At 48.4% G+C, this 25,664-nt stretch overlaps 2 protein-coding genes across 2 annotated transcripts in view; both read left to right on the top strand.

Annotated features, from left to right (window-relative positions):
- Positions 1 to 25,664, top strand: part of STX8 (syntaxin 8) — a 467,623-nt gene that overhangs the window by 47,300 nt on the left and 394,659 nt on the right. The gene's annotated exons all lie outside the window — the stretch shown is intronic.
- Positions 3,478 to 24,163, top strand: DHRS7C (dehydrogenase/reductase 7C). The gene is made up of 7 exons (XM_012761220.3): positions 3,478 to 3,606; positions 3,815 to 3,974; positions 14,382 to 14,494; positions 15,925 to 16,135; positions 17,877 to 17,969; positions 22,728 to 22,883; positions 23,903 to 24,163. The coding sequence occupies exons 2-7, from the start codon at positions 3,821 to 3,823 to the stop codon at positions 24,109 to 24,111; spliced, it is 936 nt and encodes a 311-aa protein (XP_012616674.2). The 5' UTR covers positions 3,478 to 3,606; positions 3,815 to 3,820; the 3' UTR covers positions 24,112 to 24,163.

Genomic DNA, 25,664 nt, shown 5'->3' with positions numbered 1-25,664 from the left:
AGGTATTTGGAGCAAGAATCTCTGTAGACTAAAGAGTATGCTTTTGTTTGGAATATTCCTCATCTGCTCTATGCCAAATAAACTGAAAGAAAAGTAAACCCCCATCCATGCCCCTTAGTGGATCTGAGTTTTCACTGTTACAACTAAAGCTTTCCTGGGAACTTTGTTCAAATCCAAACATAATTCCTTGCATAATAATTCCATGCATAATTCCATGCATAATATGGAATTAATTCCATAATTCCAGAGAACCCACTGACTTGTCCTGACTCTTCCTCATCACCAGGGCCATGGGGCACAGTTGGAGCTGCCTTGTGCTACTTAACCAAGTTCTGAGGAGCTTGTAGACTGGGGGCTCAAAGCATCTTCTGGTCTTATAGAGACTGTTGCTCAAATATGAAGACAGGCAGAAGACTGTGCTTCCAGAACATAATGTCTAGGGCATCTCAGGTGGATCATGGGCCATGTTGCAGGACTGGCTCATTACAAAACCACTGACATAAGTCTGAGGAAAGCTAAGACCACAGGTAAGCTCACACAGAAGCTCCCATCAACATTACTAACGACTCCGTATTACTAAAGCTGACAGGCACGTCTCACACCTTATCTTTTTGAGCAATCAGCAGCATCAAACACAGATAATCATCCATTCAAAGAAAAACTTTAGATAAATTAAGTTTAACAGAGTTTATTCGAGCAAAGAACAATTCATTAACCGGGCAGCACTCAGAATCAGCAGTGTGAGCAATGAGCTTCTGTAGACGAACATGGAAGCAAAGCATAGAAAGCATTCAATTGGCTGCAGTAGGCATCTGCCTTATTTGATTTGGCCACTGTCTGATACGTTGGCTGCTTATAACTGGCTGGAGCTTTGCTGTTTATGATTGGCTAAAACCTGGCCAGTTGTTACAAAAAAATACTCTTTTTTTTTTTTTTTTTTTTTTTTTTTGAGACAGGGTCTTTCTCTGTTGCCCAGGCTAGAAGGCAGTGGCATCATCATCACTGAAACCTCAAACTCCTGGGCTCAAGCGATCCTCTTGCCTCAGCCTCCTAAGTAGCTAGGATGACAGGTACATATCACCATGTCGAGCTAATTTTTTAAATAATTTTTTTTTTTGTAGAGATGGGGTCTTGCTCTTGCTTAAGCTGGTCTTGAACTCCTGGCTTCAAGCCATCCTCCTGCCTCAGACTCCCAAAATGCTAGGATTAAAAGTGTGAGCCACTGTGTCCTGCCACAAAAACAAAAACAAACAAACAAAAAACACATACTCTTACGTTAGGTTTGAATTTGTTAACTAGGAGCTCAAAAATCTGGAGACAGCCTCAGGCCAATGGCCTCGTGCTTATTTAATTTAATGCATCTACCCTCCTTAAAACACTGTCTTCCATTGACTCCTGGGAAGCTACTCTCTTGGATCTCCCCCACCTCACTGGCCACTTGCTCCTTTTCAGCCTCCTTTGCTTATTCTTCTGTAAGTCGCCAACCTGTAAATGTTGGAGACCCAGGAGCCCAGTCCTCAAGTACTTCCCTGTCTGCACTCATCCTTTAAAAGGCCTCATCCAAGTGCAAGGCTATAAACACAGCCTGCCTGGGATAACTCCCAAATGTACATGACTAGCCTTGACCTTTCCCTGGGCATATTCCAGACTGACAGACCCAACTGTCCACTCAATGCCTCCATTTGCATTTAACAGGGATTTCAAAATGAAAACGGACAAGACTGAACTCCTAATTCACCCTCCCCATCTTTGCTCCCTGCAGCCTTCCCCATCTCATGGAAAAAGGAACTCTGTCCTACTAGTTGCTCAAGTCCAGTCTTGGAGGAAATCTTGATTCCTCTCTTTCCTGTGCCCCCTCTGTCTAACTCTTTAGCAAATCCTGTCTGCTGTACCTTCCACATACGTCCAACTCCAGGCACTTCCCACCTCCCTGACTGCTGCCACCTCAAAGCCACCATCACTGCTTGCCCAGATTGCTACTGCAAAAGTCTTCAACTGGTCCTCCTACTTCCCTTCCTGTCCTCGTATTATCTATTGTCTGTAAGTCAAAGTCGAATCATGTCTTTTCCCTCCTCACAACCCTACAAGATTACCATCTCATTTAGAGTAAAAGCCAAAGGTCTAGCCATGTTCTACAAGATATGTAGGCTCTCAACTGCTTTCCTAATCTCATCTATTACTCGCCTCTACTCTCATCACTCTGTTCCAGTGCACTGGCCTCTTTGCTGCATCTCGAGAATACCAAGCGCACTCTGCCACAGGGCCTTTGCACCTGCCCACTTTCAAAAGAATGAATTAACTAGGTAAGGTATATTCACAGAATGAAAATGAATGATCTCCAACTTCACACAACAATATGGATGAACCTCACAAATGTAATAGTGAGCAAAAGAGGGACAACTTTGTGAGTCTATTTAAATGAAGTTAAAAAAAGAAAATAAATGCACAGGCAAAACTAATATATGCTTTTAAAAGTTAGAAAGTAGCTCCCTATAGGGCAGGAAAGAGACATAATGGGGACATGTTGGCAACACACTGTTTCCTGACTGGGAATGTGTTCAGTTTATGAAGATTCATCAAGTGCTACATGTATGATATGTGCACAGTTCTAATATGTATATTAAATGTCAATAAAAACTTGAGTTCTTTTTTAATGTTCTCGGTTATCCCTAATTTCCAAGAAAGAAATGCAGCTTCCCTCTCCCTCCTCAGCCCTGCACCCTGTTCTCGGCCCCACTCCTGGTGAGCCCCACGGTCTTCCCCACACAAATCTGGACATCATTATGATCAGGCTTCTTCGATGGGTCAAGTACTTGCATTGGATTTATACCTCGCCATTTCTAATCCTGCTGAGTTCCTTCATGAAACTAAACTATTTACATTGGGGATAAATTCTTAGTATTCTTAATCATTGAAGAGAACAACCATTACCTCCTGGTGGGCCAGGGTCTATGCTATGTCAACAATATCTTCTTTGTCCTCCCAGCAGTCCTGCCAGATATGGGATAAGACTGCTCTGCCCATTCACAGGTGGGGAAACTAAGGCTCAGAGAGGTGAGAAACACTCCGAAAACTGTGCTCTTCCTGGTATTTCATGTCCCACCTCCATGTGCTTCATTCTGCAACAGGCTTCATTCCGCTTAACAGTTTTTAAACAGGTTGTGCTTTCCATCCCCAATTAGAAAGGAAGGCCAGACGGCTCGCTGAACTACCTGGAAGCTACCCGGTTACGAGTGTTAGCGGGAGTGAGGGCAAGAATCATTGTCCTGCGTATCCCAGGTCCTGATCCCTCAGGCTCAGCCCCAAACTGCAGAGGAAACCTCTAATAGTCAGACAAGCCAGGAGAGCTTTAAAAGTCCTGGCAAGAACTGGTCTGGTCCTGAAACCAGACCCGGCCAGCATGTGTTCCTGATTATCAGAATAGACACTATATTTACCCCGCAAGATTTCAGCACAACCGAAAGCTATAAATAACCATTAGGGCCCAAGCAAGTGGCCTTAACACATGGATTTTCTTCCAAAAATGCAGACCCATTTGAATTAAATCTGTCGTTAACCTTTGGGGAGGGCAGGCCCCCCTGAATTCCGTTTGTTTTTGGAGACACCGTGAGTAATATTCTACTCTTTGAACGTGTGGGGACTGGCGCGCTCCCTGGTTGTTCAGCCTGGAGGTTTGCACAGAGCTGAGCTCCCGGAGAGAGGAGGCTGCGGGCTTGAAGCGAATGCATCCCGCAGCCTGGGGCTGCACCCTGCGCTGGCGGCCTGACCTATGTCTCTTTGCAAAGACAATCCTTCGTCACCCGTTTTTCCCCAGAACAAGATGAGTGTCATGGCTGTGCTGACGCTGCCTCTGATCCTGCTGGGAATCAGCGGCCTCCTCTTCATTTATCAAGAGGTGTCCCGGCTGTGCTCAAAGTCAACCGTGCAGAACAAAGTGGTGGTGATCACCGACGCCATCTCAGGACTGGGCAAGGGTAAGCTGGCTGCGCCCCCACCTGTGTCCATTTGTGCCTTGAAGGACAGTGGTGGCGGGGTGGCATGTGGGCAGCCCCACATCTGCATGGTGGGAAGGGGCCAGTCCTGCGTCCTCTCCCAGCATCTCTCAGTAGCCAGCAAGGGCTGCTCTTCCGGAGGCTGCGGCTTCCTTGCCTGATAAATGGAGCAGTTGGCATATCCAGGGTTGCAGACTCACAGCCTAAGGGCCAAAATGGGTTTGCAGATGTGATTTGTTTTGTCTTCCATGGGGTTTCCAGAAATTTTGAAAAAGCTAAGCCCTTTGCGGGGGCAGAGCGCTGGTTGTGAGCCCAGATTCCGGGGCTGGGTTCGATTCCAGGCTCCAGCAATGACTAGCTGGTCACTTCCCTTCTCTGCCTTGGATTTCCCGTTCGTAAAGGAAGGAAGGATGCAGTCGCCCCTACCTCCTGACGCTGCTGTGAGGAATAAATGAATTCCTAGGTGGATAGCACTTAGAGCAGCACCTGCACCTGTAGTGGGCACCACTCAAGGATTAGTAATGAGGACAATGAACACATTTAGGCAGAACGTGAACACTCCAGTGTGCCACAGACACCCCCAGTCTCTGTGACTTCACACTCGGCCTGAGTCTTTCAGCCATTCTAACCCTGGCCTTGAAGGCATTTGCGTTTGCAACCCCTGAATTAGATAGTCTCAGAGGGCTCTTCCGCTGGTGGCGTCTGTGCCCCAGAGGTAGTAACTGTCTTTAGGTTTGCAAGATTCTGACTCAGTCATCCCAAGCAATGGTAGTGCCACCCTCTGTGACATATAGGACAATCTTTGCTGCATTCTGTTGTTGTTGTTGTTGCTATTTTTAGTCAAGCATAGAATCCGCACAGCCAAACACTCGTTAGTCACTCAACAAGTGCCCATTTGGTCACCATGCTCTGAGTGTCCCCCCTTCCTAGGAGTTGCTCGGGGGGCTGGCCGCTTCCTCCCGCAGGGCTGCTGTCAAGAGGACATCTGCAGCCTCTGAATTCTCCCAGACCTGCTGCTCATTCTCCCAGGTGTCCCGTTTAGAGAAAATCTGCGTGCTTTGAGGATTAGATTTCAGTGGGCGATCAACCTGGGTCGACCATGCGAGATAAAAAAGAAAGCAGCAGGCAGACAGACCAGGCTGTCGGGCTGGCCCCCAGCTGAGTCCCAGCAGCAATTCCCAGAGCGAGTGTCCTGTAGCATTGGAATCACAGCTCAAAAGCAGGGGCGGGGGACATCAACGCAAACTCTACCTTCCACGGGGGCAAGCCAGGGCACATGTATTTGTCAGTCGGGCAAGACGCAGGCCAACAGGCAGGACTCTTGCCCTGGAGAATTGGAGAAGAGATGCCCCGCAAAGCCATTCAGAATCAAAGGCTTGCTCTCCAAATAAAACATCTTTGTCTAGCATCAGGCCAGGCTGCTAACATGCAAGCCCTGATATGACCGCCACCGTGGAGCCGTCCTGCCACCTTAATTGCTCCTTCCTCTTGGAAGGTCCCTGAGGGACTGGCCTGGTCACTCCTGCGGCCCCTGGTGTGTGCACACCACCGTGAGGGTACTTCCGACATGTGCTGTAGCCCCGGGTTTCTCAGCCAGCCCCCTAGATACACGCTTCCCGGCAGCGAAGCTCGTGTTCTATTCACGGCATCCCGCGCCCAGCTCAATGCTTGGTACGCGGTAAATACTCAGAAATGTTCATATGATGACTAATCTCTAAAGGCGACATGCGATCTGCGAAGGCACTCACTTACACAAGTCTGTTCTTGTGTATTTCTTTTGCTGATTCCCAGTTCGATTCCAACACGGTCAGAGAAAATACTCTGTATGATTTCGAGTGTTTTAAATTTGTTGAGATGTGTTTTGTGGCCTGGAACATGGCCTATCTGGGTACATACTCCGCGAGCGCTTGAAAACAATGTGCTCTCTGCTGTCGCCGGTGGAGTGTCCCCCAGGTGTCGGTCGGATCCTGTCGGCAGGGGGAGGTTGCTCAGTTCTTGTCTGTCCTTGCTGGCTTTCTCTGGCTAGACAGGACTGTTCTATGGACTGCGGAGAGATGTATGTTTGTTTTAACAGTCTCACTTTTTTAAGCCTCATTTAGTCGTAGTCATACATTGTATTAACACAAATCAAGTGCCCGGGAAACACATCTCAGGAGGAAAACGGCATTTCCAGAGGACCATGGCCTGGTCTGTCCTGACCGCCGCCGCCGGTGTCCTTGTCCACTATGCCTCACCGACCCACCCTGAAAAGAAATGCAAAGCAGAAAAAAAATCAAGTCCCAGTGTTCAGCAGTAACTTGAGGAGTTGGGCGTGTGTGACCTTAAATAAATGCCTAGCCTCCACACACTGCTGGTGACAGTGATTCCAGCCGCCAACTGCTCCACTTCTCAAGTCCCAGGCAAGAAAAGAGTGAGGGGCAGCGAGCGGCTGATGTGGGCCGTGCACAGGGAGCCCGCGTGAACCCTGCGGGCAGCGCCGGTGCCAGCAAGGAGCCCGGCTATTTACTGCGGAATCACACAAAGATCAGGACCTCCGGCCCTCACCCCAAACCCCCACAGTCCAGCCATGCCTGGAATGGTGTCACCCTGCACCCACTGTCTCTGCAGCTAGAGTGACAATCAAAACGCCCAACCCCTGTGCTTGCTCTGCTTCCAGGAGTGCTGGACAAGGTCAGCCCCACCTGCGTGCTTTCCCTGCTAACATGCAGTTTCTCTCCTCTACACGTTTCTGAAATAGGGCTGATTTTCTTTCAATCAACAGCATCTTACAATCTCCACGGGCCCTTTACAAAGTCATTTACTATTTCTGAAATCAGGAAACATCTTACAGCTAATGGCATCTTAGATTTGATGAAATATGGAAGGAAGGACTCAATTTATGGTTATTGGATGAAAAAGGAAAAGCCTGGTGCCCAAGTGCTTGACACCAGACAGATGCTGGGCTGAGCCGATAAAGAATAGGAGCACGAGCACCTGAGTGTGCCTAAGGCCTGGCTTCAGCACAAGTGACTTATTTAGGGAGTGGTGTCCTGGGCTTGAGTACCAAGGCGGTGAGCACACCACTGGCTCCGGCCTCCGGGTGTCCCTTAGCAAAAGCAGGGCGTTAGTGGGAAAGAGGGCAGATGGAACGAAGGCAGAAACATCCCTGGCAGTCTCTACAAGGCCAAGCCCAGAGGTTTCGTCTGGCTCCTGGCCGAAGGTCCCTACCCCAGTGCCCAGCTTGCAAAGAGGTGCCTGACCTCTTTGAGAGGACGGAAGAGAAGGAGGAAGAGTATGGTGGACAACAGTACACCCCACCATGCCCCTTCCTTAGTGGTAGGCACGGGTCAAGAGGCAGCATAGCGTGGAGAACAAGTCACCCCCAACCTGGACTCCCTGAGTTCCCGTCCTGGCTTCGCAGCTTCCCAGCTGCACGACTCTGGGCAATTCACGTCAACTCACTGAACCTCACTTCTCGGATCTGTCCAATCCACGCGGCCACTCCGCCCCTCTGATGACAGTCGAAACGCTGCGAGGCCAGGCATTCCGCCTCCCGACGACACTTCTTTGGGTGAATTCTGTTATTATAAAAGCCACATATATTAAAAGGAACTTTTCTAAGTAAAAGGAACATAAAACACACCTAGAACCCCACCCACTCAGGAACATCTGTGTGAACCTATCATTTATTTCATTTCAGCGTCTTTACGATGCACGTGCCCAGCGGTGAGCAGACAGGGATGAGGAATGTCGTGAGGCAGCCGCCTCGGAGGTGCCCAGAGGGGGACGTCCTTCCTCTGTAGCTTGAGAAAAAAAATGTCAGGTGGTCTCCTGACGTTTGTCGTTACTGTTACATTATGCAAAATGCTTTGGTCACAGTGGCTTCCAAAACATGCCATTGATCCAGAAATTGGGATGCCCCGTCTAATACCGAGTGAACCTGCCAACACTGAAGCTCAGCTTTCTTCCCCCTTCCTGCTCCTGCCCCCAGCTAGCGCCGGCTGCAGGGCAGCTTCGTGCTATTTCTGACCCTTCTGGGGGCTCAGGGACCACACGGAGGAGAGATAGGAGAGCAGGAAAAATGCTCACCCCCTGATAGTGTTATAAGGTGGTGTCAACTCCATGCACCTGGCACGCATCTAAAAGTGAGTCTGAATCTTCCTCTGTGGCACTCTTGTGGTCCTTCGGGGGCCTCCCTGGGAACGTGCACCTGCTCTTCTCTGAAGTGGGGCATGTGGCTTTTTTTTTTATCAGCTTGCTCAATCTCCTCTCGGCCCCTGGTTTTTGGGCGGTCTAGCTCACATAGACCCTCTGTTTTGGGGTACAACTGCCCTCCCAGGAGGTCTTCTTGGGCAGACCTCGAAAGAGCTCCCCACCCACACATGGCCACCTCTGGCCACGGTGGCCGTGAATCCTGCAGTTCTGTAGGTCATACTCACAGGGCAGCCCGCCTTTCCTCTCCTCTGCCCTCAGGACATTGGCTGGCCCCGGGATCTTGCCCATGGATTTCTCAGGGGTGGCTCAGACCTCCGTCCCTGCTCCCAGCTGCAGGGTAGCACACTATTCCAATGATCCCACTGGTGCCTGCCCTCCAGGATGGGGGGAAAGGGAAAGCACAGCTCCAGCCTGGCCCACGAGCAAAGACTCACAACGTTCTGTCCAGAGAAGTCCTCCCTCAGAGGCCCCTTTCTTTCTCTCCTCTTCCTTGATCCATTTGTGTCCTATTTGTGGGTAAAGGGAATTGAGCTTCATGAAATAGGGTTTGGTTATTCCTTTTGAAAATCTACATCTTGGACTAGCACCTAACTTTGGAATTTTATATCTATTTGATCTTAGTGCCTCAGTTAAACTTGCAATTTAATATCCTGTTACATATACATATGTAGGATTTAACATCCTTCTATACACACATATACACCCACTTATACACACACACACACACACACACACACACAATCCACTGTCACAGCATCATATTCGACTCACTGTTTCAAATCTTTCTTTCCTTTTTTTTTGGCAACTTACTCTATTGTGAACTTCTTTCCATGTCAGTAGACCCATTTCTGCAACATCAGCTTTGGGGCTTCAAAATATTCTATGTATAGATGTACTACAATTTACTTAACCAATCTTCTATAATTAACATATCGGACATTTACAATTACCTCCAACTCTTTACTGTTATAAATGGTACAGAGATAAACAATAATATAACTATGTCTATGTTGACATTCTTAATTATTTCCTTGGAATAAATGCCCATGAATGAAAGTACTGAGTCGAAGTATTCACTTATTTGTAAGGATACTGTCAAGTTTTTCTTCCAAAAGATTGTAGCAATTTATACTGGCACCAGCAGCGAATGTGTTGCTAAGATTGTTTATTATTACCTGATAATTAAAATTAGTGCCATTTACATTCTTTATTATTGGCATTGATTTCCATCTTCTGTATATTAGTTCTTAGTACTTCTTTTATGAATCACTCATCTCTTTAGTCAATTTCTTTATTAGGATCTTTATCTTTTTTCTTATTGATTTATAAGAGTCCTTTGCATATCAAATAAATTAACCCTTTTCTTGCATATAGGTTATAAATATTTTTTCCTAATTTGTCTTCTTCATTGTGTTTTTAAAATTTTTTTGCTATAAGGGTTTTAAAGGGTAAGATCTACAAATCATTTCTGTTATGACTGCATCCTTTAAGGCATGCTCACAGGATCTTTCCTCAATGCAAGAGTATATTAATACATTCATTTCTACTTTCTTCTAGTTCTCTTATGGCTCTGTTTTTACATTTAAATATTTAGTATTTTTTCATCTAATGCATATAGCTTTTTTCCATCCCAAATAGGGTTGCAAATACCACTTTTTAAATAATATGTTCTTTTCCCACTAGTTTAACATACTAACTTTATCATATACTAAATTCTCATCAATACCTGGCTCTATTTTTATGAATATTTCTATGTAGGCTTGAACTACTAACACTCTGCTTTAATTTCTGAAGTTTTACAATATATTTTAATAACTGGTTTTCTCAAAATGTTATTTGCTTTCCTTCATACTTATCATTCCAAATAAAGTGTGCAAATTATGCCACGTACAGTTAAGAATCTTTCTGTCATTTTCCAAGACCTGTTGGGATCTCGATTTACTGCCATCAAATTAACTTGAAAACAAATTGACATCTTTATTAAATTTTGCCATCCAAAATTATCATGAACAACCCCTTTGTCAATAAAACACCTACATTGAGAAAAATATTCCATTCTCTGCAGTCCTAACAATTCAAGGTGACATTGTTCACACAGTTACTTCTGGATTCGGTTTCTCTCAGTCAGCAGACTGGCCACAGCCTGCCTCCTCCATAACTCTCTGCTATGCCCCGCACACCTGTTTTTAGCCTCCCTGAGACCTTGAGCCCTCTACTTGTCTTCTCTCTTTTTTTTATATAAGCATAATTTTTATTTTTTTAACTTTTTTTTTATTTTAGCATATTATGGAGATACAAATGTTTAGGTTACGTATATTGCCTTTGCCCCACCTGAGTCAGGGCTTCAAGCCTGTCCATCCCCAATGGGTGTGCACCGCACCCATTATGTGTGTATATACCCATCGCCTCCTCGCCCCTCCCATCTGCCCGACACCCAATGAATGTTATTGCTATATGTGCACTTAAGTGTTGATCAGTTAATACCGATGTGATGGTGAGTACATGTGGTGCTTGTTTTTCCCTTCTTGGAATACTTCACTTAGTAGAATGGGCTCCAGCTCTATCCAGGATAATACAAGAGGTGCTATATCACCACTGTTTTTTGTGGCTGAGTAGAACTCCATGGTATACATATACCGCATTTTATTAATCCCCTCGTGTATTGATGGGCACTTGGGTTGTTTCCACATCTTTGAAGTTGTGAATTGTGCTGCTATAAACATTCTAGTATAGATGTCTTTTTTATAGAATGTCTTTTGTTCCATTGGGTAGATGCCCAGTAATGGGATTGCTGGATCACACAGTAGTTCTACTTATAGCTCTTTAAGGTATCTCCACATTACTTTCCACAGAGGTTGTAGTCGTTCGCAGTCCTACCAGTGGTGTGTGAGTGTTCCTATCTCTCCGCATCCATGCCAACATATATTGTTTTGGGACTTTTTGATAAAGGCCATTCTCACTAGAGATAAGTGATATCTCATTGTGGTTTTGATTTGCATTTCCTTGATGATCAGAGATGTTGAGCATTTTACTTGTCTTCCCTATTGACCCTTTTGCCTTCACTCCTGCTCCCACCTGGCTCAGACTTCATGGTCTAGCACAGGAATTGCGCTCTGTCTCCAATACCACAATTCCCCTCCCATGATGCCCACTTATCAAACCCCAGCCAGCTGTCCTGTCCAGCTGGTCCCTTCTCTGCAGGAGAAAATCACACAGCCATAAGGTCACTTCCAGCCATTGCACTCAGTACATCCAGCTCCAGTGGGCCATGTGCCCAGTCAGTCTGGGTCCACCACTTCTTGGTATGAAACGGGACAATAATAAGTACCACTCAGGAAGAGTTGTTGGTGGTGCCTCTTCCAGGTCCCTGTTCTTGACCATTTCATCCATTCACCAAGCGCTGTGAGTGTTGGCTGCTACTGGCTCACAGACAGCCCCTTTCCCAGAGACTTGGAGTTACGCAGTCCATGCACTCACTCCCGGAGCAGGCAGCCCACAGTCAGTGACTGTTTGACACAGGTGTGCAAAGGCTGTTCCTACTGCCTTCAGGTGGAACAGCTTTGCAGTGGGCTTTAGGCTCCAGAATCTTCCTTGGATCAAGCCAAGGCTAAGCTTTACCTGAGACCACATCCTTGCTTGGCGCCTACTCCATGTTCTCACTCCCTGATAGGTGTTCTCTGAGGAGCACTTCCTCAATAAATCCTAGCCACCTGGATTCCTGTCTTAGATCTGCTTCTTGGGAACCCAGCCTAAGACACTACCTCATAAGGTAATTGTGAGAATTACATGAGCTACTGTATGTGAGTCTCTTTCAATAGTTCGTAAAACAAGTGAACTCTCAAAATACGTGACTTTTTATTGTTTTTAAGTATCAGTATTATTGTTACTCAAGAATGCTGTGTCTACCAGCTAATGCTCAGTTGAAAAAGTCCTATATTGGGTGATTCAGGGATTAGTTCCAGAGTAATTTTTTTAATATTGAAATACATTTAGTGGGTACAAGTGGTTTTTTGTTACATAGATGAATTGGACAGTGGTGAAGTCAGGGCTTTTAGTGTACCTGTCATCTGAATACTATACATTATGCCAAATATGCAATATTTGATGCCTCAACCCTCTTTCAATCTCCCCCACTCTGAATCTCCAAAGTCCATTATCCCACTCTGCATGACCATGTATACCCATCATTTAGTTCCCACATATAAGTGAGCACATGCAGTATTTGTTTTTCTGTTCTTGAGATTTTTCGCTTAGGATAATGGCTTCCAGTTTCATCAAGTTGCTGCAAAAGACATGATTTCATTCTTTTTTATGGCTAAGTAGTAGTCTATGGTATATATACCACATTTTCTTTATCAATTCATCAGTTGATGGGCACTTAGGTTGATTCCATATCTTTGCAATTGTGAATTGTGCTGTGATAAACATAGGAGTGCATGTGTCTTTTCGATATAATAATTTCTTCTCCTTTGGGTAAATACCGCATAGTAGAATTGCTGGATCAAATGGTAGGTCAACTTTTAGTTCTTTGAGAAATCTCCATACTATTTTCCTTAGAAGTTGTCCTAATTTACATTCCCACCAACAGTATACAAGCTTTCCCTTTTCACTGTATACATGTTAACATCTATTGTTTTTACTTATTAGCAATGGTCGTTCTGACAGAGGTAAGGTGATATCTCATTGTGGTTTTAATTTGCATTTCCTTTATGATTAGTGATATTAAACATTGTTTTCCATATATTTTTGGCCATTTGTATATCTTCTTTTTGAAAGATGTCTTTTACCCACTTTTTAATAGGGTTATTTGTTTTTTACTTGCTGATTTGTTTGAGTTCCTTGTAGAATCTGGATATTAGTCCTTTGTCAGATGTATACTTTGTGAATATTTTTCTCCCTTTCTGTAGGTTGTCTATTTACTCTGTTAATTATTTCTTTTGCTGTAGAGAAATGTTTTAGTTTAATTAAATCCCATTTATTTGTTTTTATTTTTGTCGTATTTGCTTTGGGGTCTTAGTCATAAATTCTTTGCCTAGGCCAGTGTCCAACAGGGTTTTTCCTAAGTTTCTTCCAGAATTTTTATTATTTCAGACCTTACATTTAAGTCTTCAATCCATCTTGAGTTAATTTTTGTATATATTGAGAGATAATGTGGCTCTTCAATTTTCCCAGCACCATTTATTGAACAGGGCATCCTTTCCCCAGTGTATGTTTTTGGCTGCTTTGTTGAAAATCATTTGGTTATAGGTATATGGTTTTATTCTGCGTTCTCTATTCCATTCCATTGATCTACGTGTCTACTTTTATACCAGTGCCATGTTGCTTTGCTTACTATAGCCTTGTAGTATAATTTGAAGTCAGGTAATGTGATGCCTCCAGATTTGTTCTTTTTGCTTAGGATTTCTTTGGCTATTCTGGTTCTTTTTTGATTCCGTATGAAATTTAGGGTTGTTTTTTCTAGTTCTGTAAAAAATGTTCATATTTTCATGAGAATTCCATGAATCTATAAATCTCTTTGAGCAGCATGGACATTTTAACAATATCAATTTTTTCCAATCCATGAGCATGGGATGTTTTTCCATTTGTTTGTGTCATCAATGATACAAATCAGTAGCATTTCTATAAACTAACAACAGTCAAGCTGAGAATCAAATCAAGAACTCAATACCATTTACAATAGCTGCAAAAAAGAAATACCTAGGAATATACTTAACTAAGGAGGTCAGAGTAAAATTAATTAGACAGAAAGTATATATATATCCCTGACTGACCTATCTACCCCTAGAAAAAATGTGAAGGAAATTGGTGACATGTGGTCTGAAAAAACATGGTGGCTATTTCCAATATCTTTAGATTGAGATATCTTTAGGGCTGTGGTCCTGGGGGGCTAGCTGGACAGAATCATCTTTCTGTTTAGTATAAGGAAAAATTTCCAATAATCAGAACTTTCCAACAAAAGAAGAGCTATTTCCCCCCACTGGGAGCTCCCCTTCACAGGGAACAACCAAACTGAGGCTGGAAATGACAAAAATAATTCCAACCCAGGGAGGTGGCTGGGCAAAACAACCTCTAAAGGACCTTGCTGTGCTAAGACTTTCGAGTTATTTGAATTCTTAAGTTCCTAAGAGAGAGGGGGCTCACCGTCAGTGGCTCCATCCACACAGTGTGCCCGCCCTGCTTCCTTCTTCCCCACAGAGTGTGCTCGTGTGTTCCACACGGGTGGGGCAAGGCTGGTGCTGTGTGGAAAGAACTGGGAGAGGCTAGAGATCCTATATGATGCCTTGATCAGCGTGGCTGACCCCAGCAAGGTAAGGCCTTCCAGCAGTCGGCTTGGGTAACCCCTGTGCTCCATTAGCCTCCACTCATTGCTCAGGACCATCTCTTGGGCCAAGTGGGGGAAGTTTGGCGATTGCCTTGGGAGATGGGAAGCAGTGAACCCAGTGACCTTGACATCGGTATGTCTACCAGCCATGAGGGGTTGCCTCATTTTGATGACTCACCATGACAAACACTTATTCTCTGGCCAGTGATCTTCACCCTAACCCTATAAAAGTCAGACTCAAAAGGATCCAGAAGACAGGGGAGGTCATAGGTATGGATTGTAATTACAAACACAGTTAATTGAAACAAAAAACAAAAACAACAAAATCTCAAATGCTCAAGTGCTATCTCCCTTCAAAGAAACCAGGGAAATGAAATTGCCTCCCAAGAAGACTCCCAGGAAGTGAACACTTATTCCAACGGGGCTGCAGTTTTCCAGGCATTTCTAGAGAGTTGTTCAGGGAATTGCAGGATTTTTTTCTTCATCTTTATCCTTGAGGTTGGATTTGATGTTTAGAAACAGCCAAAAGTCATTTGGAGGTGAGTATGGCCTTGGAGGAGAGGCAAACAGGGCAACACCAAAGTCTCCAAAGTGTGTTTCTTGGGGTGCTGTTAGGTATTGGGTAAAAATGAGGTTTTGTGGTCAACTGTGTGGGAAATACTGTTAATCCAAGCTTGTCTGGTTTTTATACTGATGGGCTTAGGGGAGCCTCTGATATGCTAACACGCATTGTGTATCTCCAAAAAGAACTTGGAGAATAGTCTGTGTTTCCCAAACAAATGAGACCAGGGAACCCTATCTTCAAAGGCACATCTCAGTGTTTGCCAAACACTGGGATTGCATTGATCTCACAGCACCATCAATGTGCCCACCCTCCCCCTCTAAACCAACAGTCTTGATAACAGTTAAGTATCTAGGGTTGAGCATGGTGTCTAGCTCCAAAAATCTTGTGTGGAGTGTATGATTTTGGTCACAAAGTGTACTACACTTTTGCTATGAAGTTCTGTGATAGATTTTCTTGCAGCCTGTAAACCAGTTAGGAAAGGAGCTCAGAAACATTAAAAGTAACGATGTCACCACTGGCATCAGTGCACAGCCTCCAAAGTGAACCACGGTGAAGGACAATACACACCTGGATTTATCAGTTCTGGAACTTTGGCCAAAAGTTCAGACTTTATTATTACACATTCATGCTTGGATTTGTTGTTGTTGTTGCCCTGGTCCTCGAGAACATATTCTCCATCCATCTTCATCCCAGAGTCACTTCTGCTTCTTCCTCTTCATTTTTTTTTTTTTTTGGCAGTCATTTAATGAGCTTTGAATCTCTAAAGGGGTGGCTCTTAGATTGAGGGCCCCCAAGGTCTGCAGGAGGGAGGGGATCCCACACATGCTCTGTCTCTCTCGTTGGTTCGACAGACGTTCACCCCAAAGCTGGTCCTACTGGACTTCTCGGATATCAGCTGCGTCCTGGATGTGGCAAAAGAAATCCTGGATTGCTACGGCTGCGTGGACATCCTCATCAACAACGCCAGCATGAAGGTGAAGGGGCCTGCCCATAACATTTCTCTGGAGCTGGACAGAAAGATCATGGACGTCAACTACTTTGGGCCCATCACACTGACCAAAGGTCTCGTGAGTTTGACTTTCCCATGGGGCTCTGGGACGCCCGGTGCTAGGGAGGGCTCTGCTACGTAGCTGGGACAGTCATCAAACTCTGGATGGAACCCCCCAACTCCCCCAGAAAAACCCCTACTTATTTGGTGAGGGCTTTCAGCATTCTCACTGTAAATGCTGATGAAAGAAAAGGGGTTTAGGAAAACCTTACTGGTATATTTCAGCTTCTCTCTCTGTGAAACCCTCTTCACACCCAGGCCCCGCCCTGTGCCACTCTCTCCCTACGCACATCCAGCGCTTCCCTCCAACGCAACATCTCCGGCCGTTGTCTTCACCCTTTGCACACATTTTGTTCTATCAGCCTTGCAGCCGATCTGCTGCTAACCATGACAGTTGGTCGGAAGAGATTCTGTCCTCAGAAATGAAGCAAAAAAGGTTTACCCCCCAAACTACGAGAGACCCGGTATTCTTTCAACCCCTTCGCAGAAACAGGGAAGGCAGGAGGATGTCTCCCTTTAAAAGGTCGAGTTGCGGTTCCTATGTGGCCATGTGTGAGGGGCCCAGCAGACGCCCGGGTGGAGAGTTTTCGCCGCCAAGTTGAAATGCAGGGCTGAAGCCCTCGGGGGTGGGGCTGGAGAGGACCACGGGGTAGAACCAAAGTTGAAGCTCCTCCCCATGCTTGTCAGAGCAGAAGCTCACGGAGAACGTAAGCATGGGGGACCCTTCCATTTAGGGCGTGGGGTTCCCTGAGAAGTCTCAGGTTTAGAGCCTCCTTCTGTGCAGCCAGCTCCCATGCCAGGGGCCTCTAGGGTGGGATTCTGAGGAGTGAGAGGAAGGGAAGAAGCATCTGGGGCAGAAAGATGCTGCCCAGGGTGTCTAGAATGGTGCCCCAGAGATAGCAGTTTCTTCCAGTCCAGGCCCTGTGGACACACCACGCAGCCAGCAAAAGCGTGTCATCGTAGCAAAGCTTGACAAGGACTGTTCACGGGCATCAAAGAAGCGGAGTGGAAAAGGCCACTCGTTTCCCCTCCTGGCTGCACCTCGAACCTGCTGAGGCCCCGAGTCTAGTCGTGAGCTCCAGGCCCAGGACGCCCCTCGCTGGCACGGAGGGGCTGGGCCTAACCCGCCCCTCGGAAGTGGAGCCTCTGGACACCAGCTTCTCATTTGCTGCCACGTCCGGCTACATCGGGACTATTATTTACTTAATATCTTTCTCCAGGTGTCCTCACTTTTAAATTACATTCACTTTGGGAGGAAGGCCTTATAATGCCAACAAAAGTTTAAAATTCACTTTCAATAAATAGGCAACCTGAAAACTAAAAAAAGAAGTTCTCCCAAGACAGCCTGAGAGCTCCAGAGTCTTCCATCTCTTTGTTAAAACGTTAGCACCTGCCAGAGAGGAAGTAAAGACACTTAGAACCAGCAGGAGACTTCCTTCTGGAGGCAACGGGAGAACTGAAAAGGGAATACTCAACTTACTGTTGAAATCCATCTCACTTAATGCACATCGCGAGGGGGGTCATTTAAAATCACCTAGCAATTCGCCAGCTGAGTCCGGCCCACTCTTTGGACACACTGGATAAATGACAGCCGGGGCCCTTGCCATGTCTGCCCTGCCGCCCTCCAATCCCCATGGAGGGGACAGAGCCCTGTGTGCAGATGGGGGTGTGGGGAGGGTCGCCTGGCCGCCTGGCTGGGGCTGGGGTTGCGAACCGTGACTCCGCGAAACGTGACTCCCCGTCCCTGTCTTCCAGCCCTGCTCCCCAGCATGATCTCCCGGAGAACAGGCCAAATCGTGCTGGTGAATAACATCCAAGGGAAGTTCGGAATCCCCTTCCGCACGGCTTGTGAGTTACTGAGACAAAAACGTTGTCTTCTGCTGCGCGTGTCATGTTAAGACAGGAGCTGCTGTGGTTTCGTGGGGAGGGGCGTGTGGTTACACGGGGAGGGGCCAGGGCTGAAACCGCCTGTCTGCTCGATTGTCTTCCACCCCTGCATTTTCTATTTTTTCGACCACCTGCAGCATGCGGGTCACTCTGGGGGACGCTGAGACGTCAAAGATAAGGTATGTCTCCTGCAAAGTCCACAGTCTCACAGGCGGGCAGGTCCCATGCCGGCAGAACATGGCAACGCCAGATGAAGGTCATAGTCCTGACGTGGACACTCAGCCCCAGCTCAAATGGGCCCTCCTCCATAGAGGTGCACCTGAAGGGCAGGGAAGATGACAGCTGGGAAGGGGAAGGACAGGTGCACATCACAAAATGGGAGAGGGACAGAGACGTTCTGAGGAAGAGAGGAGGAGAAAGGGGGCAGGATCTCAGGGCAGGGGCAGCTCCAAAGGTGAGTCCTTTAAAAAATTCACGGGGGAGAAGGACTTCTGAGTGCATGTTCATGGGATCTAGTTGGAAAAATTCTGGAGATGTTCCACCTCCCATGAGGTAGGTTCTGGGAAGGTGCGGAACATGCTGGAAACATTCCTTCATGGCACACAGTTCCATGTGCAAAAGAGAAGCCCAGAAAATGTTCGATGGGATAGAAGGGTGGAAGGAAGAAGGGAAAAAAATAGGTAAGTCCCTGTGGGAGTTTGCTCAGGATTTCACAATAAAAGATCACAGGCCGGCGGCTCACACAACGGACATCTATCTTTCTCATTGTTCTGGAGGCTGGAAGTCCAAGATCAAGGTGTCGGCAGGGCTGGCTTCTGCTGAGGCCTCTCTCCTTGGCTCTCTCCTTGTCCACCTTCATGCTGAGCCCTCACGTGGTCTTTCCTCATGTCTGACGTCTCTCTGTGTGTCCAAATTTCCTCTTCTTATAAGGACACCAGTCAGATTGGAGCAGGCCCAGCCTAATGGCCTAATTTCAAATTAATCATTTCTTTAAAGATCTTTCTCTAAATACCCGTTCTGAGGTACGAGGGTTAGGATTGCAGCATATGAATTTCAGGAGGGAGGACACGATTCAGCCCGTAATATCCCCCGGTAGTGTTTTACCTCCCCTTTCCGTTTGCATTAGGTAGTTTAAGCACACAGTGCTAGAAGACTGTCACATAAGAATGAAGTTTATTTCTCCTCCACGTGGCAGTCTCGCTGGGGATGGCTCAGTCACCAGGCACCACTGTGCTTCAGGGTTGTCAAGGGACCCAGGGTCCTGCCAAGTCATTGCACTGACACCACCTTCCACGTGGTCACAGCTGGGTCCCCACCCCTTCTGGGTTCCGGCTGGTGAGAAGAGGAGAGAGTGGGGGAGGCGTGCCCAGCGTCTAAAGCCCCGGGCCGGGAGGTAGCACATGTCACCTCTGCTCACACCCTATGGGAGAACTGGGTCACACCTAACCTCAAGGGACGCTGGGAGTGCAGTCCACCTGGGGGCCCAGGAGGAAGGGAGGAATGGCGCTTGGCCCACACATGGCAGTTTTTGCCGCATCCTCATTTTCCTCCCTGCCCTAACCCGCTCACAAATCTCCCCATGGTTCCTTGTAGCTTTCAACTTTCCATACATGTTTCTTTCAGGACCCGATGACTTGTCGCTTTCCTTGTCCCATGCTTTCATTCATTCCACAAACACCATTTCAATGCCTATAGCCAGGTGCTGGGGACACAGACAGAGGTGACACGATGAACAGTGAGGTACGGGCACTGCAACGGGCGCCTTGGCCACCAACCCATATAGGACAAATGCCTGGTTTCCTTGGAGCAATTCCAAAACACAGCATTGAGGGCTAAGAATTGCCACGAGGCCGTCTCCACCCCTCCTGCCATGACCTGGCTCCTCCGCAGCTGTGGAAGGAAGGCGTGCAGAGCTTCCCACGCAAATGTCTGAATAGACAGATGCCATCCTGGACCTGCCCCAAGTTCCCTTCTTCCTCCCAGTCTGGCTTTGGAGGGACACAGGGAGGTGGCATGGGAGTGCCCAGAGGTCTGCTGACTGCAGGGAGGGTCTCTCTTGACCACCCAAAAGAAGTGCAATGTCCCTGGGTGCCACCATTCCATTAGCAGCCACCCAGGTGGGGAGAAGGGGCTCTGAGGCTCAGAGCTGGACGCGAGCATCACGCCACGTGTCCTTCCCGTTGCGGGCACGCACCCCTCTCCTGCGGGAGCCACGCCACCTGGAAACCGCCTGCCCGTGTACCCGCCCTGCTGCCAACCTATGGCAGCGCTGCCTCTGTCCCACCTCGGGGCCCCAGCTCCTCGTCCAAGCCCCACCGGAGCAGGGGCTTCACTGTCCAATGACTGAAGGAATCCGGGAGTTGGTGGATAAATGAACAAGCTGAGCTGATAGCCTTTTTTCCCCTTTTTTTTCCCAATAACGCTTGCATTGAGGTATAATTCACATACAATGCCATTCACCCATTTAAAGTGTACAGTTCAATGGTTTTTAGTGCACTCACAGTTGTGCATCCATCACCACAATTTTGGAACATTTTCACTACTCCAAAAAGGAAGTCCCCCACGCCTGAGCTGTCACCCTCTAATGCCCCATCCCCCCAGCCCTGGGCAGCCCCTGATCTACTTTCTGTCGCTCTCCGTTTGCCTGCTCTGGACTTTCCGTACAAATGGAATCACACGACATGCAGTCCTTGGTGACTGGCCTTGTCACTTGCAATGTTTCCAGGGGTCACCCACGCTGCGGCATGGCTCAGCGCTGCGTCCCTTCTCGTGGCTCAGTGACGTTCCACCGTGGGGACACCCTGCATTTCATTTATCCGTTCGTCAGCCGACGGATCCCTGAGTTGCTTCTGCTTTTTGGCCACTGTGAATAACGCTGCTCCGAATGCTCACGCACAGGGCTCTGTGCGGACCTACGTTTCCGTCGCTCTTGGGTCCCCCAACGAGAGGAATTGCTGGGACGAGTGACAACTATGTTTAACAGTTGAGGGGCGGCAGGGCTGTTTTCTAAAGTGGCTGTACATTTCCTGTCCCCACTAGCACAGCACAAGCATTCCATTTCCTCCACTCCTTGCAGACAATTATTGTCCATTTTGCAATTCTAGCCGTCTCAGTGGTGTGGAATGGCATCTCACTGTGGTTTTGCTGTGCATTTGCCTGTTGGCTATAATAACCTGCTTTCTGTTGGCAGAACTGGGTTCTCCGTGAACCACGAGGGGAGTCCTAATGGGGCAAAGAAAGCAGGAGGCCTGGATTCTAGTCAAGATTCTGCCACCTTTGGCTGTGCAACCTGGTGCCCTTCACATAACCCCTCTGTGCTTCTCATTCTTCACTTTCATAAAGTGGGCAGAATAGCTCCTCTGTGTCTTTTCATCGAATATATTAACGAGACAGCAACAGGTGCAGAGAGGCTGCCATGAAATGATATACATAAACTCATTGCACAAACCAAGCAGGGGCCGGGGTGGGGGGGGGTGGGGGGGCACAGGCTGAAGCAGGTGCCCAGTTGCGTTTGATTTGGCCAGCATGATGGCAACGTATTTTCAATTCATTATTTAATATTTAAATACTGAGATATTTCAATAAAAATCAGGACTTCCAGCTCCTCCCGAACAAACCCAGGGCCTGCCTTCCCGCGGCGACAGTTGGCTGGAGCCAAATGGTGCCGCAGCTTTTAGGCAGAGTCTGGCTTCCCCATTCACTGTGGTCCCCTGACTGCCTCTGAACTTGAATTCTCACACTGTTCACCGTAGACAATTTTACTGTGGGGCTCCGATGAAAACCAGAGTGATCATGAAAATACTGACCACTCATCAGTGGGTTTCCATGGGCCAGGCACTGTGTGACCAAGTTGACACTGCTCACTTGTTGGGTTCGCCCCGTGTATGGGTGAGGAACCTGCATTCGAATCCTGAGTAGGGGGTGATGGTTTTCAAAGGGCAGTCTGGAGGGGCAGGCAGGGAAGAAGAGGGGATTGCCGAGTCCTCAGGCTGGGAGAACCAGGAAAGGGGTTTAGCTGTAGGTACCTGGGCACAGACGTAGGGACAACCTACTGCCTCCCTCTGCCTCTAGCCGACACCCCCAAAACATGAAGTTGGGGTCCACCACACCCCAGGTGTGGCTCTAACTCCCCAAAGCTTCAAGGAACGTCCACTTCACTCTTTTTGGAGTGCCTGGAATGATTCCTGTTTACCCAACCCATGGCCTCTACGATTTGAACTGAATTTGATGAATAGGTTACATGGACCTGTTCTCCAAGGAAACGGGGCTCAAGAAGCAGGCGGTGAGACTTGTGCTCCAGGCTCGCCACAGCCACCAGCGGCCCCAGACCTTGAACAAGCCCCTCGGGTATCAGCCTTCCTGGGAAGGAACGAGAACTCATGTTTATGCTGGGCATTTTATATATTTTTTCTCATTTGATCTGCACACTAACTTGGCAAGGGAGGTATTATCCCCATTTTAAAGTTAAGAAAACTGAGCCTCAGAGAGGTAAAGTGATTTGCCCAACATCACACAGCAGGCAAGTGGCTAAGCTGGATTCGATCCCAGCTCTGCCTCTTTCCACCACTTCCCCAGGGCTCTCTGTCCTCATCTGTAAGGCGAGGGGTGGACTTTTGAGGCCCCTCCCAGCTGAGCTTGCAGGAAGGTGTGTGCCAGTCCTCTTGTCTCCAGCCCACCCACCAGGCCCGCCCGAGCCCAGCTGGCTGGTTTCTCTTCCAGATGCTGCCTCCAAGCACGCTGCACTGGGCTTCTTTGACTGCCTCCGAGCCGAAGTGGAGGAATACGATGTTGTCATCAGCACCGTGATGCCCACTTTCATCCGGTCGTACCACGTGTACCCAGAGCAAGGAAACTGGGAAGCTTCCATCTGGAAATGTGAGATTTCAGAGGGAAGCTGGGAGCCTCTGCAGGGACTCTGGTTTCATTGGGCCCAGGGGGGTGTTCCTGAAGCCTGAGTCTGGGGGTGGGGGGACCTCTGGAAGAGACTCACAGCAGGGCGGGAGCCCCAAACCTTCAGAGCTGGGGCACCAGGTAGAGAGAATCCTAACCTGTGACCAACAGACCGTGTCCTGGCTCAGCTCAGCCACCCAGCTTGCTCAGTGACCTCGCCAAGCAACTGCCTGTCTCTGGGCCTGCTACCCCCGTGTCACAGCCAGGATTTGGTCGTTGAGAACCTTCCTGCTCCCCCTTTCCCAAGGACGCAGCACAGGATAGAGGAGGAAATCCAAAGCCAGGCCACCTGCACTGCAAGCCTGCCCCTGCCACATGTCATACGGGTTGAACGTGGGCGAGTGCCTTCATCGCTCTGTGCCTCAGTTTCCCCTTAGAAAACTTGGGGCAATAGCAATTCTCATCTCACAGAGTTGCTGGGAGGACTCACAGTCCTGGCTTCTAAAGCGTTTGGAACAGCAACCCACCCACTGTGAGCACTCTAGAAATGCACCTTTTAATTGTCACTACTCTAGGACACTCTAAACATAGTAGAGACGCTCCACCTTGCCCAAGGCTCTAGGCCTGTCTGGAGGACCTGAGATGAACGAAGATGGGGGTGAACCAAGGGTCCCCAGAAGGCTCCTGACAAGCACAGCTTCACACCAATTATAAACAATAGTCCCTTACTTCATCCGGCACCTTCTTATTTCCTAAGCTCGTTCACAGCCCGTCCATCCCTCAGAATCACCCTGCTAAGTTACGGGGGCAGGAAACTGGGGCCGCTGTAGAGAGGAATAAGCGGACACCCACGGGGTAAAGTGTCTCCCCCAGGGTGCTGCGGCTGGCGGAGTGGGCCTCGAACCCGTGACTCCGGGGCCGGCCCACACGCCCCGTCCTTGGGCGCACACAGGTTCTGCCCCGCTGAGGCCACAGCCCCCCGCCCCCACCGCGGGGCCTTTCAGTCTTTTTCAGGAAGCTGGCCTACGGCGTGCACCCCGTGGAAGTGGCGGAGGAGGTGATGCGCACCGTGAGGCGGAAGAAGCAGGAGGTCTTCATGGCCAACCCCATCCCCAAGGCCGCCGTGTATGTCCGCACCCTCCTCCCCGAGTTCTTTTTCGCCGTGGTGGCCTGTGGGGTGAAGGAGAAGCTGAACCTGCCGGAGGAGGGTTAGCCGCAGGGGGCCACAGGGGCCGCTCCAGGGGAATAAAAGTTTTCCCAGCGAGGCTGGCTCTTCTCTTCTGTCCTTAGCCCTGGGACCCCATGTGAGCCACGCCCCTCACCTGCCTGAGACCTCCCTGTGGGAGACGTTGGCCATCTCACCATGGCAGGGGAAATGGCCGGAGCCAGAAGCTTCTCTACTGTGCAGGGTGTGACTGCGCAGAGAAGCGGGACCCCTAAGCACCTAACCCCACATGCACGCACGGTGTGGCCACTGGCTTGCTCCGAAACTCACTCAGAACACCACCTGCGTTGGATACAGGCGTGGCCCGCCCACGTCACCCTCCCACACCTGGAGCAGGACTTGGCGACCTTTAGGACGGCACTGCTCTGCTGCACTTTCTGCAAGGATGGAACCATCCTGTAATCTGCATGGTCCAGTGTGGCAGCCGCTAGCCACGGGTGGCTACTGAGCCCTTGAAGTGTGCCCCCCCCCCGTGTCTGAGAAATGGAACTTTTTATTTAATTGTAATTAATTTAGACTTAAATAGCCACATGTGGCTAGCAGCTCCAGAGTTGGCTCGGGGACAGAATCAGCCCCTCCCCTGGGGACTTCATAGGACTGAGGGAGGCCCTGGCCCAGCTGAGCTGGATTTTAAGATTCTCAGTTGAGTCTAACAAACTTGAGAACCTCTGTCCCAGGGTACCCATCTCATGGAGACCTTTTCTTACATTCTCAAAACAACACGTTTAAAACTGCCATCCACATTACAGGTGGGCACTTTAGTCTCCTTTTTCTTATATAAACAGTATATGATGGCACTCACTCTAGATGGGCAACAAAGCGAGACTCTGTCTCAAAAAAAAAATAGTATATGATTCTTGAGCCCTTGGCAAATGTAGGGTACCTTTTTTGCTCTAATATTGTCACTGTTGATTCAAACTTTTCTAATATTTATAGATGAACGAGGGCAAAAATTTCTTCCCTGAACCTAAGTCACTTTAAGAAATTAACATATATAAGACACACATAGGCACCTACATAAATCTTAATTTAAAAATCGAAATGCCCAGGATCACGTGATTACCCTAAAGCCCAGCCTGCCCGGGACAAGCTGGTGACCTGCTCCTGCAGCGAACAAGGGTCCAGGAGGGTCAGCTGTGCAGAAAAGGCAAGGCAGGCCGGAGTCAGCGAGGGAACTCTGTTTTGCGAGGTTGCTGTTCAGGGGTGGGATACCCTGGGGGTGCTCAGGCCAGAGCCAGCAAGGGGAGGGGGTGGGGGGCTTCAGGTCCCCAGTAACAGCAGGAAAGTAGCTGAGACTTGACTGGCGGCCAGAGAATAGGGATGGCAGCTCTGGGACAGGAGGGGCTGGAGCGAGGGCCACAGGCAGCCAGTCCTGGAACCGCCAGGGCTGGGCTCCAGGTAGCGCTTGGCCACGACCCAGACCCAGGTTGCAGGGTCCTGACGGGCCCCCTTTAGGGCTCTACATGGTCGGGACGAGTTTTGGCCAAGAGCTGGCCCTTTGGGACATGCAGGGGGGCTGGAAGGGAGTGTGTCTGGAAGCG

The sequence above is a fragment of the Microcebus murinus genome, chromosome 18 (genome assembly GCF_040939455.1).
Source record: "Microcebus murinus isolate Inina chromosome 18, M.murinus_Inina_mat1.0, whole genome shotgun sequence".
NCBI lineage: Eukaryota > Metazoa > Chordata > Mammalia > Primates > Cheirogaleidae > Microcebus > Microcebus murinus.
This window is presented reverse-complemented; position numbering and strand designations above follow the sequence as displayed.

Bases quoted from the DNA above. Each gene is read 5' to 3' on its own strand.
- DHRS7C (XM_012761220.3), top strand. From the start codon at position 3,821: ATGAGTGTCATGGCTGTGCTGACGCTGCCTCTGATCCTGCTGGGAATC. The intron at 3,975-14,381 runs GTAAGCTGGCTG...TCTTCCCCACAG, and splicing joins CATCTCAGGACTGGGCAAGG to AGTGTGCTCGTGTGTTCCAC. The intron at 16,136-17,876 runs GTCTCGTGAGTT...CCTGTCTTCCAG, and splicing joins GCCCATCACACTGACCAAAG to CCCTGCTCCCCAGCATGATC.